General features: G+C 32.0%; 1 protein-coding gene and 1 long non-coding RNA gene across 3 annotated transcripts in view; both read left to right on the top strand.

The window, feature by feature from the left end:
* The window catches only part of LOC101891914 (protein winged eye), a 150,864-nt gene extending 150,054 nt beyond the window's left edge, over positions 1 to 810 (top strand). For both annotated transcript variants that reach the window (XM_005178167.4, XM_020034949.2), the window contains exon 11: positions 70 to 810. In XM_005178167.4, coding sequence (XP_005178224.1) covers positions 70 to 402 — 333 coding nt within the window. In that variant the 3' untranslated portion in view covers positions 403 to 810. The remainder of the gene's footprint in view (positions 1 to 69) is intronic.
* Positions 811 to 10,315: 9,505 nt separating this feature from the next.
* LOC131804135 (uncharacterized) lies at positions 10,316 to 13,872 on the top strand. The gene is made up of 2 exons (XR_009342904.1): positions 10,316 to 13,675; positions 13,793 to 13,872. It is a non-coding gene; the product is annotated as an uncharacterized LOC131804135 (long non-coding RNA).
* The last annotated feature ends 757 nt before the right edge of the window (positions 13,873 to 14,629 follow it).

Genomic DNA, 14,629 nt, shown 5'->3' with positions numbered 1-14,629 from the left:
AACAACAACAACAAAAGGAGACCTCCTTTTTAATAATGTCCTTTCTAATTGTTTCCATTTATTTTTTAGGGTGCTCTCTTCGAATCGCCGCATGAGGATGAAAACGATGTACAAACAATATCACATCGCTGTGAAGTTTTACAATTTGCTCGCTATTTTAATAAGTTCGGAGCAGATTCAAAGCAATATCAATCGATATACGATAATAATGATACATATTATTTAGCCGGGTATTATAATCCAAGATTACAAGTCCTGAAACTACAAGATAATATTCCAACTCTCGAAGAGCAACAACAGCAACAGCAACAGCTGCAAATGCAAATGCAAAAGCAACAAATGCAGCCACAAAATAACACAACAACTGTTAATACTAATCACACAAATATTACTAATAATTAACTTAATTAATTATAATTAAATAAAAAAAGCAAAAAAAAAAGAAAAAGAAAATTCGGAATAAAACATAAATGATTTTATTATAAATATATTAAAAAAGAGAGAAACAAAAAAAAAGAAATTACATATTCTATATATACATATATATACAAATTATGATTATATACAGATTAAATTTAAACTATATACAAACAAATAATATGTATATGTATACAAAAACAACAACAACAACAGCAACAACAAATGAGATGAGAAGATGAAGAAATCACAACCACATGTTTAACACAACAGCATACTTACTAAAACCAACCACAGCAACAACAACAACTTACTTCTATATACTTATAAATATATAAATAATCAGATTTATATATACATACAACAAAACATACATATATATATATATATATATATATTTTTTTTTTTTAAAGCAGAAGACGTTTAATCTAATTTACTTTCTATGTACAGTTTTTAAGGATATTGAAATACTTAGTGTTTTGTTTTTAAGCTATTTTTTTTTCTTTTGTTAAATCTTATTTTATATACATACTCAAAACAAATGCATACATCAAAAAAAATGGTCTTTTATTTTTTTATTATGGTTTTTTATATCATTTGCCATCCCTAGTATGGAGTGGATATTAATTTTGTCCTTCCGTTTGTAACTCATTGAAATATTTATTTTAGACCCAACAAATTATGTGTGTTCTTGATCTGCTTAAAATTTTAGCAATGTCCGTCCGCCCGTCAGATGTAATAATAGAAGGCTCCAAACGACTTGTACAGAGGTGTCTTTTGACAGCAGGCAGGTGGAATTCGAGGATGGTACCTCACGATATTCCCTTTTTTTTGTGATTTAAGCCACTAACGAAATTTTTTCAAATTCAGGATTTTAGAATCCGCATTGGGATCTACTTATGGTGACATAATATTGTCTATATTAGTCCACGTTTTCATATAGTCCCCAGTCAATGGTAAATCCCAATATTCTGTACATTTTCCAAAAGAATTGTTTAGTATTTGGCATTTAGAGACAGTATTTGAATGTACTTATGGTAGCGGAACTTTGCCTATATATGTCCACGTTTTCCTCCATGTCCCGTTATATACTAGATTCAATTTCATTATATGTGTCTGGAGACTAGAAATCTGTATTTCCATACTATGCCACGAAAATATCGTTTTAAATTTTTCCATTAAAACGTGAACAAATGTCAATTTTTAATGGATAATTATTCGGTCTTCACAATAAATCTCAAAATAACCCATATATCTAGGTTTAATAGTTTTTATGAAAACAAATTAAAAAGTATCAGTCGGTATTGCCGGCAGATGTGTATCCACAGCCAATATATTTTGACTTCTGTTATGATTATTAAATTTATTGCCCCTCTAGGTGGTAGGTTCCGAAGTATATTGGTTACTTCTTTCACTTTTGAAATATGTGATAATTTTTAGAAAATGTTAAAATCCTTCAGCTAATACAGATGAAAATATTGGTATGGACAAAATTACAAGAAAATCGAACATTTAAAGAATTGAAAATTGTGACTCTTTGTGGGAGAGGTTACAGGGTGGGTTTGCAGTTATATATCATCTTCACAACAGATCTTGCGTTTGTAAAAATGTTTGTGTGTGTGAAATTTCAATAGAGTTGGATTCATATATATGACTTTCTTTGAGCGTTTCGTTTTTAAAAATCTTAAACTCTGTCTGTGTGGGAGAGGTACCAGAAGTAATGGTCCGATCACTGTCATCTTTATAACAGATCTTGTGTTGATGGAAATATTGAGATGTACCAAGTTTGAACGGAATCGAATCATAATTTTGCGTTTTATGAGCTTTATGGATATTCAAAATGTCGATCCTTCGTGGGGGAGATACCAGAGAAGCAGTGCGCCGATGTATCCCATCTTCACAGCAGATGTTTTGTTAGCAAAAATAAAGGGATGTGTGAAAGATGAAGAGAACCGAATGCTTATTTCAGATTTTATAATCGTTTTGGTTATTTAAATTTTTAATCCTTTTTGTGGGGGAGGTACCAGCAGGAATGGTCCGATCTCTACCACCTTTACAAGAGATCCTGTGTTGATGGAAATATTGAGATGTGCCAAGTTTGAATGGTATCGAATGTTAATTTCGCGTTTTATGACCTTCATGGATATCCAAAATGTTGACCCCTTGTGGGGGAGGTACCAGAAGGAGTACTCCGATATATTCCATCTTCACATCAGACCTTGGGTTAATAAAAATATTGTGATGGGTGTAATTTGAAGACAATCGTACTCGTACATCATATATTATGAGAGTTATAATTATTCGAAATGTTGCCCCTTTGTGGCGTATGCACTTGATGGAGTGGACTTGAGCGAATTATCCTTTCTCTTTCTGTGCAGTAAATTATTTTCTGAAAATGTTGACATTTTGTGAGGGAGGTACCTGAAGGAGCTGCCCATCACCGAACTCGATCTAAGTTTGATAATAATATTACCATGTACCGAGTTTGTACCAAATCGGATATTCCTTTCGATAGTTATAGTGCGCACCAGCCAGCCAGACGGACGGACGGATATCGTTAGATCAACTTCAAGTGTCCTGAAACGAATTTGTTCAATGGGGGAATACTCCAGATTTAAGTTATTAACTGATTGAATCTTTAAAAAAACACTCAAATCTTAGAGCATTTTTGAAAATAACACTTTTTTTTGCGTCATCTACAACACTGTGCTACAAAATGCAAATTTTTAATAATTACTGTTAATCCAGCAGATTATGAAATCTTCAGGTCTTCTATTTGGTATTTGAAGTTCGTAATGGATACTACTGTCTATGCCAGAAATTTTGTCTATGTAGGTCCAGTTCTTCTTATAAGCCCATATACCAATACCTTCCAACATTCTGTATTTTGTTGATTTTAGGTACAATATTAACCGAAACTACAGTCTATGACAGAAAATTTTCTATGTAAGTCCAGGTCTTCGTATAGCCCCCAATATGCGGTATTTTGATGATTTTAGCTACATTATTCACAGGATTTTTTATGCCCTCAGCCGTATCATTTGATACGGTCAAAACGTGCCTAGTCGAAATAACGGTCTTAGACCCTAGGTCTCTTTGGACCAAATCCGTTTTAGGACATTTGGAGTCGATCTAGTGATGTCCGTCCGTCCGTCTGTCTGTCTGTCCGTCTGGCTGGCTGGTGCGCACGATAACTCTCGAAGGGAGTACCCGATTTGGTCCAAACTTTGTACATCGTAATATTTTTGTCGAACTTAGATCGAGTTCGGAGATGGGCAATATCGGTCCACTCCTTCTGGTACCTCCCCCACAAAAGGTCGAAATTTTCAAAAAATATATTTTCTGCACAGAAAGAGACATGATGATCCGAGTTTGCTCCAACTTTGCAAATCCTAATATTTTTGCCAGTGCTAGGACAAGTGCGAAAATGGACACTCTATCAAGTACCTCCCCCACAAAGGGTCAAAATTTTAAATAATAACAACTCTTATAAAATGTGAAGTACGAGTCCGATTGTCTTCAAATTTCACACAACCCAATAATTTTATTAGCGTAATATTTGGTGTGAAGATGGAATACATCGGTCCACTCCTTCTGGTACCTCCCCCACAAAAGGTCGAAATTTCCAAAAAAAATATATTTTCTGCACAGAAAGAGAAAGGATGATCCGATTTTGCCCCATCTTTGCAAATCCTAATATTTGTAACAGCGCAAGGTCAGGTGCAAAAATGGACAATATCGGATCACTCCATCAAGTACCTCCCCCACAAAAGGTCGAAATTTGCAAAAAATATATTTTCTGCACAGAAAGAGAAAGGATGATCCGATTTTGCTCGAACTTTCGGAATCCTAATATTTGCGTAAGTGCTAAGTCAGGTGCGAAAATGTACTATATCGGTCCACTCCATCAAGTACCTCCACCACAAAGGGTCAAAATTTTGAATAATTATAACTCTTATAAAATGTGATGTAAGGAACCAAACGTCTTAAAATTTCACACACCCCAATATTTCTATAAACCTAAGATTTGGTGTTAACATGGAATATATCGGTCCACTCCTTCTGGTACCTCCCCCACAAAATGTGTCGACATTTTTGAATACCCATGTGGCTCATAAAACGCCAAATTAACATTCGATTCCATTTAGACTTGGCACATCTGAATATTTCTATCAACACAAGATCTGTTATAAAGATGGTATAGATCGAACCATTTCTTCTGGTACCTCCCCCATACATGGGGTTCAAGATTTTGAAAAAAAAAACCGCTCAAATAAAGCGAAATAAGCATCTCTTCAAATTTCAAACATACAAAATTTTTGCTAACACAAGATTTGTATATATCTTCGAACCCCTTCTGGCACCTCACCCACATAGTGTCAAAATTTTCAATAATTTTATCTGTTTTTATGATTTGGCATAAAATACGGAATGGACAATATTGACCCATTTCTTCGGAACCTGCTGCATAGAGGGTCAAACGTTTGAATAATCGTAATACTAGCCAAAATATATTTAAATAAACGTAGGCTGAGGGTATATATCTGTCGGCAATACCGACTGATACTTTTTAACTTGTTGTTTCAAACTTCATTTGAAATATATTTGAATGTTGTAATGGCCTATGACATAGGCAACTTTAATAATTTTCAAAAAAAAAAAAATAATAATAATAATAATAAAATAAATAATAAAATAAAATTCACAAAAAAAATCTGTTAAAATCTTGAAAAAACACCGAATATAGCCGTTATATTGGGGTCTATACAAAGACGTATAACGGCTATATTCAGTATATTTTTCAAGATTTTAACATTTTTTTTTGCGGATTTTATTTTATTATTTATTTATTTTTTTTTTTTTGAAAATTTCCAAATTCGTTGCAAATGTTGGAGGGTATTCAAATTTCGGCTTTGGAGGGTATTCAAAGTTCGGCCCGGCCTTACTTACTGCTTTTTTACATGTAATTGTTTATATATTGTTATAGGCAATTTAATAGTAGCAATGTTTTTTTTTTTTTTTTCGATACACCTATAAATATTTCTAAAGGAATATTATTACAAATATATTGAGAATTTCATCTTTAAGGTAAGAAATATTGTTGCTTTTTATACCCTCCACCATACTATGGAGGGTATATTAATTTTGTCATTCCGTTTGTAACTCCTCGAAATATTCATGTCAGACCCAACAAAGTATATATATTCTTGATCAGCGTAAAATTCTAAGACGATTTAACCATGTCCGTCTGTCTGTCTGTGTGTCTGTCTGTCTGTCTGTCCGTCCGTCTGTCTGTCTGTCTGTCTGTTGTAATCACGCTATCTTTCGAACAAATTGAGATAGAAGGCTAAAATTTTGCACACATGTATTTTTTACCAGTAGGCAGGTTAAGTTCGTAAATGGGCCATGTAGGTCCAAGTAATCATATAGCCCCCATATAACGGTACCTCCCGATATTCGGTATTTTGATGATTTTAGCGACATTATTCACCGGAATTATTTCAAATTTGGCATTTGAAGTTTGTAATGGATGCTACAGCCTAAGACAGAAAATTATCTGTGTAGGTCTACGTCTTCCTGTAGCCCCCATATAACGGTACCCCCCGATATTCGGTTTTTCGATGATTTTAGCGACATTGTTTACCGGAATCGTTTCAAATTTGGTATTTGAAGTTCGTAATGCATACTACATCCTAAATCAAAAAATGAGCCATGTAGGTCCACGTCTTCATATAGCCCCCATATAACGGAACCCCCCGATATTCGGTATTTTAATGATTTTAGCGACGTTATTTAGCGAAATCGTTCCAAATTTGGTATTTGAAGTTCGTAATGGATACTACGGCCTAAGACAGAAAATTTTCTGTGCAGGTCCACATCTTCCTATAGCCTCATATACCGTACCCCCCGATATTCGGTATTTTGATGATTTTAGCGACATTATTTAGCGAAATCGTTCCAAATTTCGTATGTGAAGTTCGTAATGGATACTTCAGCCCATGCCAGAAAATTGTCTGTGCAGGTCCACGTCTTCGTATAGCCCCCATATAACGGTACCCGCCGATTTTGATGATTTTAGCGACATTATTTACCGGAATCGTTTCAAATTTGGTATTTGAAGTTCGTAATAGATACTACATCCTAAATCAAAAAATGAGCCATGTAGGTCCACGTCTTCATATAGCCCCCATATAACGGTACCCCCCGATATTCGGTATTTTAATGATTTTAGCGACGTTATTTAGCGAAATCGTTCCAAATTTCGTATGTGAAGTTCGTAATGGATACTTCAGCCCATGCCAGAAAATTGTCTGTGCAGGTCCACGTCTTCGTATAGCCCCCATATAGCGGTACCCCCCATATTCGGTATTTTGATTTTAGCTACATTATAAACAGATTTTTCTTCAAGTTTCGCATTTAAATATTGTAATAATTTATGACAAAAGTTGCCTATGCAGGCCCACGTCGTCGTATAAGCATTCGGTATTTTTAAGATTTTAACAGAATTTTTAACGGGTTTTATTTTTTGGAAATTGCCAAATTTGTACCAAATGGTGGAGGGTATTAAAAGTTCGGCCCGGCCGAACTTATAGCTTTTTAACTTGTTTTAAATAAATTTTTTATAATTTTTTTTTTTTTTTGGAAAAAAAATGAGTATAAAAATTGAGTAAACGTTTAAGATGAAAATCAATTTTTTTAAGATAAAACATATAATTGCATTTTTATTTACATCTTTTAAATATTTTTCTTGGTTTTTTTAAAAAAAATTAAACGATAAAGTGTTGACGGTGAACACTTTTTTTTTTTATTTTGATTTTTACTATTTTATTGGAGTTTGTAAATTAATAATGTGTGCAAAATAGAACAAAAAACACAAATTATATACAAAAATAACAGATATGACAAAAAAATATATATATTTTTGTGTTTGTTTTCTCTTTCGAGACGAGCTTAATGATCTGAAATTTGCAGTGAAAAGGAAAGCCAGATAGACACTATCACACACTCACCACTATGCGACGCGTTTCGCCGTTGGTTAAGCGGCTCATCAGGCATATTTTGGTGTGGATGATGGCTTACAAGGGCCGTTTCTCTGGAAAGTAGTATATATTTCGAACATATTGCAAATTAGCATATGCGAATTATACACTAGAAACTCTCCAGGTTCGACTCAAGTTCTATTGGCAGATCTTTTTCACAGCAAAGTTTTTTTGTTTTTGTAGTGATTTTTATTAATAAAAAAAAAACTAAAATACAAAAAACAACATATACGAGTATGAAATATGTCCTGAATAATAATTGTTCGAATCAAATGAAATACTAATATTTATTTTGTTAAACTAAAATACATAAATATTTTTTTTTCATGACGGTTTGATGCGGAGACCATTGTTCGACAGAGAATCTAAGAAAATGAAAATATGGTGTTGAAATTATAATAAAAAAATTGAGAAAATTCAATAAAGAAAATGCAACACCATATTTTCGTTATTGCCCAAACCTGTAATGTCCAGTTTTGATTTTCAAAATGCTTTTGGGAGAGAGAATGAAAAAGAGCTGTTTTTTTAAACAAAATTAAACTAAAACTTTTTTGCGGATCCACACACTGTGTAACACACAGACAACTAGACAGAAAGAAAGAAAGAAAGAGAGAGAAACAAAGTACTGCTTTTTTGATGTTGAAAACCATTTTTGAAAACAATTTTTGTAAATATTTATTTTTTTTAATTAAAACAAAATGCCGATATGTAAATGCTAGCTGTAGAAATGTATAGAAATAGAAGAAGAAGAAAAAAGAACAAGGAGAAGAAAAAAACAATGGCCCCTCAAACTCGTCGTCGTAATAGACCAGCAAAAGAATTGATGAAACAAATTTTGAATCTTTAATAAGCTAAACATTTTTAATTCTAATAATAATAGTAGCAAAAAAAATAGACGAGAATATATAATATTTTATTAAAAAAAACTTGTAACAAAACAAATGAAAGATCCACAGTCGGCTGGGCCGATCATGTGTGAATAATGCCCTACACCAAAGCAACGATTTTTTGGCAGTAAGTTGAATGTGAAGAGCAGAGGATGAAAACATTTCAAGGCATGTTTTTAAAAGACAAAAAAAAAAATAATAAAGCCAGGTTCCGAAATTTAAAACATTAGTACTCCGTTCCAGAAGAATTGGACTTTGGACCTTTTTTATGAAACTATGGACAAAATCTCCGTTTAAATGGAATCTTGTCAAGTCAAAATATTCTACAAAGTTGTTTGTCATAAAATTTTATTATGGGTTCAAGAATACATAAAAATTCTAAATTTAACGTAAATTCATAAAAATATTAAAAATAAAAAATAATAAAAATAATTCAAAAATATTAAAAACACATTTTATAGTTGAAGCTAAACCTTGTGCAAAAATCTCCGACAAAGCATAATTTTAGAATGATGATGTCAAAGACAAAAATTTTCCTCATTAAATTTCACTATAAGTCACCAAAGACAAGAAATCTCTATTTCCATTATATACCCAAAAAATCTTTGCATCAATGTTGTCAAGAAAAAAACGCGAAATATTTTTTTTATTTTTTTTTTTGGGTATTTTTTTTCAGCGTTTGTTTTGAGTTGATGCATGAATGTAACATAAAACTTCATTTTAGGCATAAAGTCACTGAAGAAGAAATATTCTACACAGAATTTCACTATAAGTCTCAAAATAAACTTTATATCTAGATTTAATAGTTTTCGAGAAAATTCATTCAAAATTTATATATTATTATAAACTGATAATTTAATAATTTTTTAAGTTTTTTCCATTCTAAGTCGAAATCTCCTTTAATATTAATTTAATTTAAACCGAAAACCGAATCGCAGTTCCAAGTCAAAATATCCCACAAAGATTTTTGTCAAAAACACAGTTTAGGGTTAAAGTCATCCCTTGTCTGAGGTTTTGCAAAAATCTCAATCAAATCATCATTTTTGAAGGATGATGTCAAAGACAAAAATATTCCTCATCAAATTTCACTATAAGTCACCAAAGACAAGAAATCTCTATTTCCATTATATACCAATGTTGTCAAAAGAAAATAAAACGCAAAAATGCTTTTTAAATTTTTTAATCAATTTCCTCGGCCTTTGTTTCGAGTTGAAGCCTGAAAGTAACACAAAACTTCGTTTTAGGCGGAAGGTTACAGAAGACGAAATATTCTACACAAAATTTCACTATAAATCTCAGAATAAACTTTTTATCTAGATTTAATAGTTTTGGAGAAAATTGCGTTCGAATTTTATATATACAGAGAAAGTTATGAGTTTACGTTTTTTAAGTTTTTTTTTACGTTTGCTCTATTCTAAGTCAAAATCTCCATTAATATTTCATTTTCGGAAGATAAAATCTCCCGTTCCAAGTCAAAATATTCTACACGGTTTTTTGTTATAGAATTCTATTATAGGTCCAAGAGTACATCAAAAACGCATTTTAGGGTTAATACCGCAATTTGTCTGAGTTTGTGTAAAAATCTGCAGCAAAGCATTATTTTAGAAGGATGACGTCAAAGACAAAAATATTCCTCATCAAATTTCACTATAAGTCACCAAAGACAAGAAATCTCTATTTCCATTATATACCAATGTTGTCAAAAGAAAATAAAACGCGAAAATGCTTTTTAAATTTTTTAATCAATTTCCTCGGCCTTTGTTTCGAGTTGAAGCATGAAAGTAACATAAAACTTCGTTTTAGGCGGAAGGTTACAAAAGAGCAAATAATCTACACAGAATTTCAATATAAGTTTCAGAATAAATCATATTTCTAGGCTTAATACTTTTCGAGAAAATTTCATTCAAAATTTATATATGTAAAGAGAAAATTATGAGTTTACATTTTTTAAGTTTTTTTTTTTATGTTTTTTCCATTCTAAGTCAAAATCTCCATTAATATTTCATTTTCGAAAGATAAAATCTCCCTTGAAACGGAATCGCCTTTGCAAGACAAAATCTCCTACAAAGATTTTTGACATAAAATTCTAGAATACATCAAAAACAGTTCAAGGTTAAATTTATACTTTGTCTGAGTTTGTGCAAAAATCTCCAGCAAAGCAGCATTTTAGAAGGATAACGTCAATGGAAAAATATTCCTCATCAAATTTCACTATAGATCAACAAAGAAAAGAAATCCCTATATACATTATATACCAAAAAAATCTTTGCATCAATGTTGTCAAGAAAAAAAAACGCGAAAATATTTCCATATTTCATTTTTTGGTTAAGTTCCTCAGCCATTTTTTCGAGTTGATGCATGAAATTGAAATAAAACTTCGTTTTAGACAAAAAGTCATAAAAGAGGAAATATTCTACACCATATACCTCGGTTTAATAGTTTTCGAGAAAATTGCGTTCGAAATTTATACATGCAGGGTGAGTAAAAAAAACTGCAACAAATTCAACGCCGTAATTTTTACTTATTTTCTTAATTTTTTTAATTTTTTTTTTTTTTTTGAATGAAAGCAAAAAATGTCGGATATAACATCAAATTTTAGAATAAGTTTAGATTTGTTCGGATTGGTCACCTTTGGCACGAATTATGGTCTTCAAACGACTGTTGCTCGGCGGTATTTTGGCCCAATCCCGGCGAAGCACTTGCTTGCGGTGATCGACACTTTGGTATTTTTTAGTGCTAACCTTGCTTTCCAAAATACTCCAGACACAATAGTCCAAAGCATTGGTATCCGGAGATTTTGGTGGCCATTGTGTGCTGGAAATGAAGAGAGGAAGCTTATTTTGTAACCCTTCTTGAGCGGCGCATGTTGAGTGCGATGGTGCTGAGTCCTAATGGAATGTCCAAGGTCTGCGGGCAAAATATTTGCGTGTCCAAGGCTTTAATACACCCTCCAGAATATTTTCGCGACAATATTCGGCATTTATTCGGGTGCTAAGGTCGATTAATACGAGCGGAGAGCGACCTCTTTTTTTCAAAAACTATTATACCTAGCTTTATAGTTTATTCTGAGACTTATAGTGAAATTTGGTGTAGATTATTTCCTCTTTTAAAGCTTTGTGTCTAAAACAATGTTTTATTACTCTTTCATGCAACGACTTGAAATAAAGAGGAAGAAACAACCAGAAAATATTTAAATTTTTGTCGTGTTATTTGATAAAATTTAAACAAATATTTCTTTGGTATAGAATAGAAATTGGGATTCCTTTTCTTTGGTGACTTATAGTGAAATTCAATGAAGAACATATTCGTCTTTGGCGTCATCATTCTAAGATGATGTTTAACAAGAGAATTTTGCATAATCTCACATGAAGTACGGTTTAAACCCCTAAAATGTGTTCCAGAAATAATAGGAAATATTTTCCCGTTTTTCTTGATATATGGAATGAAAATAGGGACTTCCTTTCTTTGGTGACTTCGATGAAAGAAAATTTTTGAAATTCGATGCAGAATATTTTTGTTTTTGGCGTCATCCTTCAAAAATCATGGTTTAGAAGAGAATTTTGCATAAACTCACATGAGGTACAACTTTAACCCTAAAATGTGTTTTTATACCCCCACCTTGAAAAGGAGGGTATATTAAGTTTGTCATTCCCTTTGTAACAACTCCAAATATACATTTTAGACCCCACAAAGTGTATATATTCTTGATCAGCATAAAATTCTATGTCGATTTAGCGTTGTCCGTCCATCTATCCGTCTGTCCGTCTGTGGAAATCACTCTAGCTTCCGAACGAATTGAAGTAGATTTATAAAATTCTCAAATATATATTATATCTGCAGGACTTTTGGTATTTAGTAATGGGCCATGTAGGTCCACGTTTTGGTATAGCCCCCATATAACGATACCTTCCCATATTCGGTATTTTGATCACTTAAGCGACATTATTCGCCGGAATTGTTTCTAATTTGGTATTTGATTTTCGTAGTGTATTGTCTGTGCATGTCCAAACCTTCGTATAGTCCCCTTATAATGGTACCTCCCGATATTCGGTATTTGTATTATTCTAGCGACAATATTCACCCAAATTGTTTCAAATTTGGCATTTGAAGTTCGAAATGGATACTACAGCCTAAGGCAGAAAATCCCTCATATAATGGTACCTCCCGATATTCGGTACTTTGATGATTTTAGCGACATTATTCATCGGAATTGTTATTAATTTGGTATTTGAAGTTCGCAATAGATACTACAGCCTATGACAGGACATTGTCTATGCAGGTCCACCTCTTCGTGGAGCCCCCATATAACGGTACCTCTCGATTTTCTGTATTTTGATGATTTTAGCGACATTATCCACCGGAATTCTTTCAATTTTGGTATCTGAAGTTCGCAATGGATAGTACAGCCTAAGACAGAAAATTGTCTGCGCAGGTCCACGTCTTCGTATAGCCCCATATAACGGTACCTCCCGATATTCGGCATTTTCTCATTTGAATATTGTAATGGCTTATGCCAAAAGTTACCTATCCAGGCCCATGTCGTCGTAAAGACCCTAATATAACAGCTACATTCGGTATTTTTAAGATTTGAACAGAATTTTTAACGAATTTTATTGTTTTTGAGAATTGCCAAATTCGTTCCAAATGGTGGAGGGTAGCGTTTAGATAACATTCATACTTTTGATATATTTTGGCACCTATAATGAGATTTGATGACAAACAATTTCGTAGATTATTTTGACTTGTTACCGTTTAATAGAAGTTCTTAACTTTTTTTTTTTTTTTGAAAAAATAATTAAAAATGCCTCTAATACTTGTATTGTTGCCAGTAAAAAACTAAAGGCCCTATTTATCTAAAATATAAGGATTTCGCGAAATCTTTATCCGAAAATTTCAAAAAATGTGGAAGAGGAGGGAGATTTTTACCACCCCTCTATTTGGCTTATTATGCAATGTAAAATTTTGAAACTACATATCGAACAAAAAAATGGAATCGAAATCGACATTTGTCGAAAAGTTAAAATCGTATCTTAGCTAATTGAAGGCAAAAATCGAAAAGTCGACATTTTTTGAAGACAAAAATTGAAATTTCGACTTTTTTGTTGGAATTCTCCCTTTGAGAGTATTTTTTGTGCGCATCAGCTGGCCATACGCACAGACGGAACGGGACTGATGGCCATGGCTACCTTGACCCCCCATTTTAATATGTAGAAAATTTTTTTTATCAAATTGTTTGCTGGGTTATTTTAATTCTGTTATGATATTATGGGGCACTGGGCTCTTGGAACCATGCAATAAGGGATTTACACCAACTTACCACAAATGGTGTAGGTGTGGTATCTCATTAAATTGTTTGCTGGGTTATTTTAATTCAGTGATGATCTTATGGCATTGGGCTCTTGGAACCATGCGATAAGAGTTTTACATAACTTGCCACAAATGGTGTAGGGTAATGAAAACATGGTAAAAAACAAAGTTTTAACACAAAAATGCAAAATCCAAAAACAACAACAGCAACAACAACCAAACAAAGAAATAATAAAAAAAAAAATAAAACTCCTACAAGCAAACAAACAAACAAAAACTAAACTATTAATTGTAACAATTTATTGTGATAGCAAAAAAACTGATGATGATAACAATTTTCGCTTAAATACAAAAACAACAACAACCACAAAAAGAAAAACCCGAGAAAAAAATTCAAATTTTATTAAAAATAAAATTACATTTGACAAAAAAAAAAAACAAAAATACAAAAAGATAATAAAAAGAATGAAAACTAAACCAAAAATATTCTGAAAAGAAAAAAAAAAACAATGTGCAACAGAAAAGATTGTAAAAATATTAAATTCAACTATTTACATTTTTTGATTAATTCCACTAGAAACTCAATGTAAATTTAACAAAATAAAAAAAAATAAATAAAATAAAAAATAGAAAAAAATCGAAATTCCATGTTAAAACAAAAACGCGAAGTGAACGAAAGACAAACAAACAAAAAATAAAACTCAAAACAAATCGTGAATGTGAATTAAAACAAAAAATATATATATAAAAATATTTAAGTCTATATATATCTACTTATTAATTATATATATATACATTATTATTATTATTATCGAATGGAAATCAAACTATATATACACCCAACTCACACACACACAAACTTGACATTTAAACAAAAAGGAATACATATGAAACTTGTAATAAAAGAAAATGCAGTGTGAGGACACAAAATATATAAGAGACGTGTAACGAAAACTACAACTAAGAAAGACACAAAAA

The sequence above is a fragment of the Musca domestica genome, unplaced genomic scaffold, assembly GCF_030504385.1.
Source record: "Musca domestica strain aabys unplaced genomic scaffold, Musca_domestica.polishedcontigs.V.1.1 39, whole genome shotgun sequence".
Classification (NCBI taxonomy): Eukaryota; Metazoa; Arthropoda; class Insecta; order Diptera; family Muscidae; genus Musca; species Musca domestica.
Note: the sequence above shows the minus strand (reverse complement) of the source record. Positions and strands in the feature narration are given on the sequence as shown.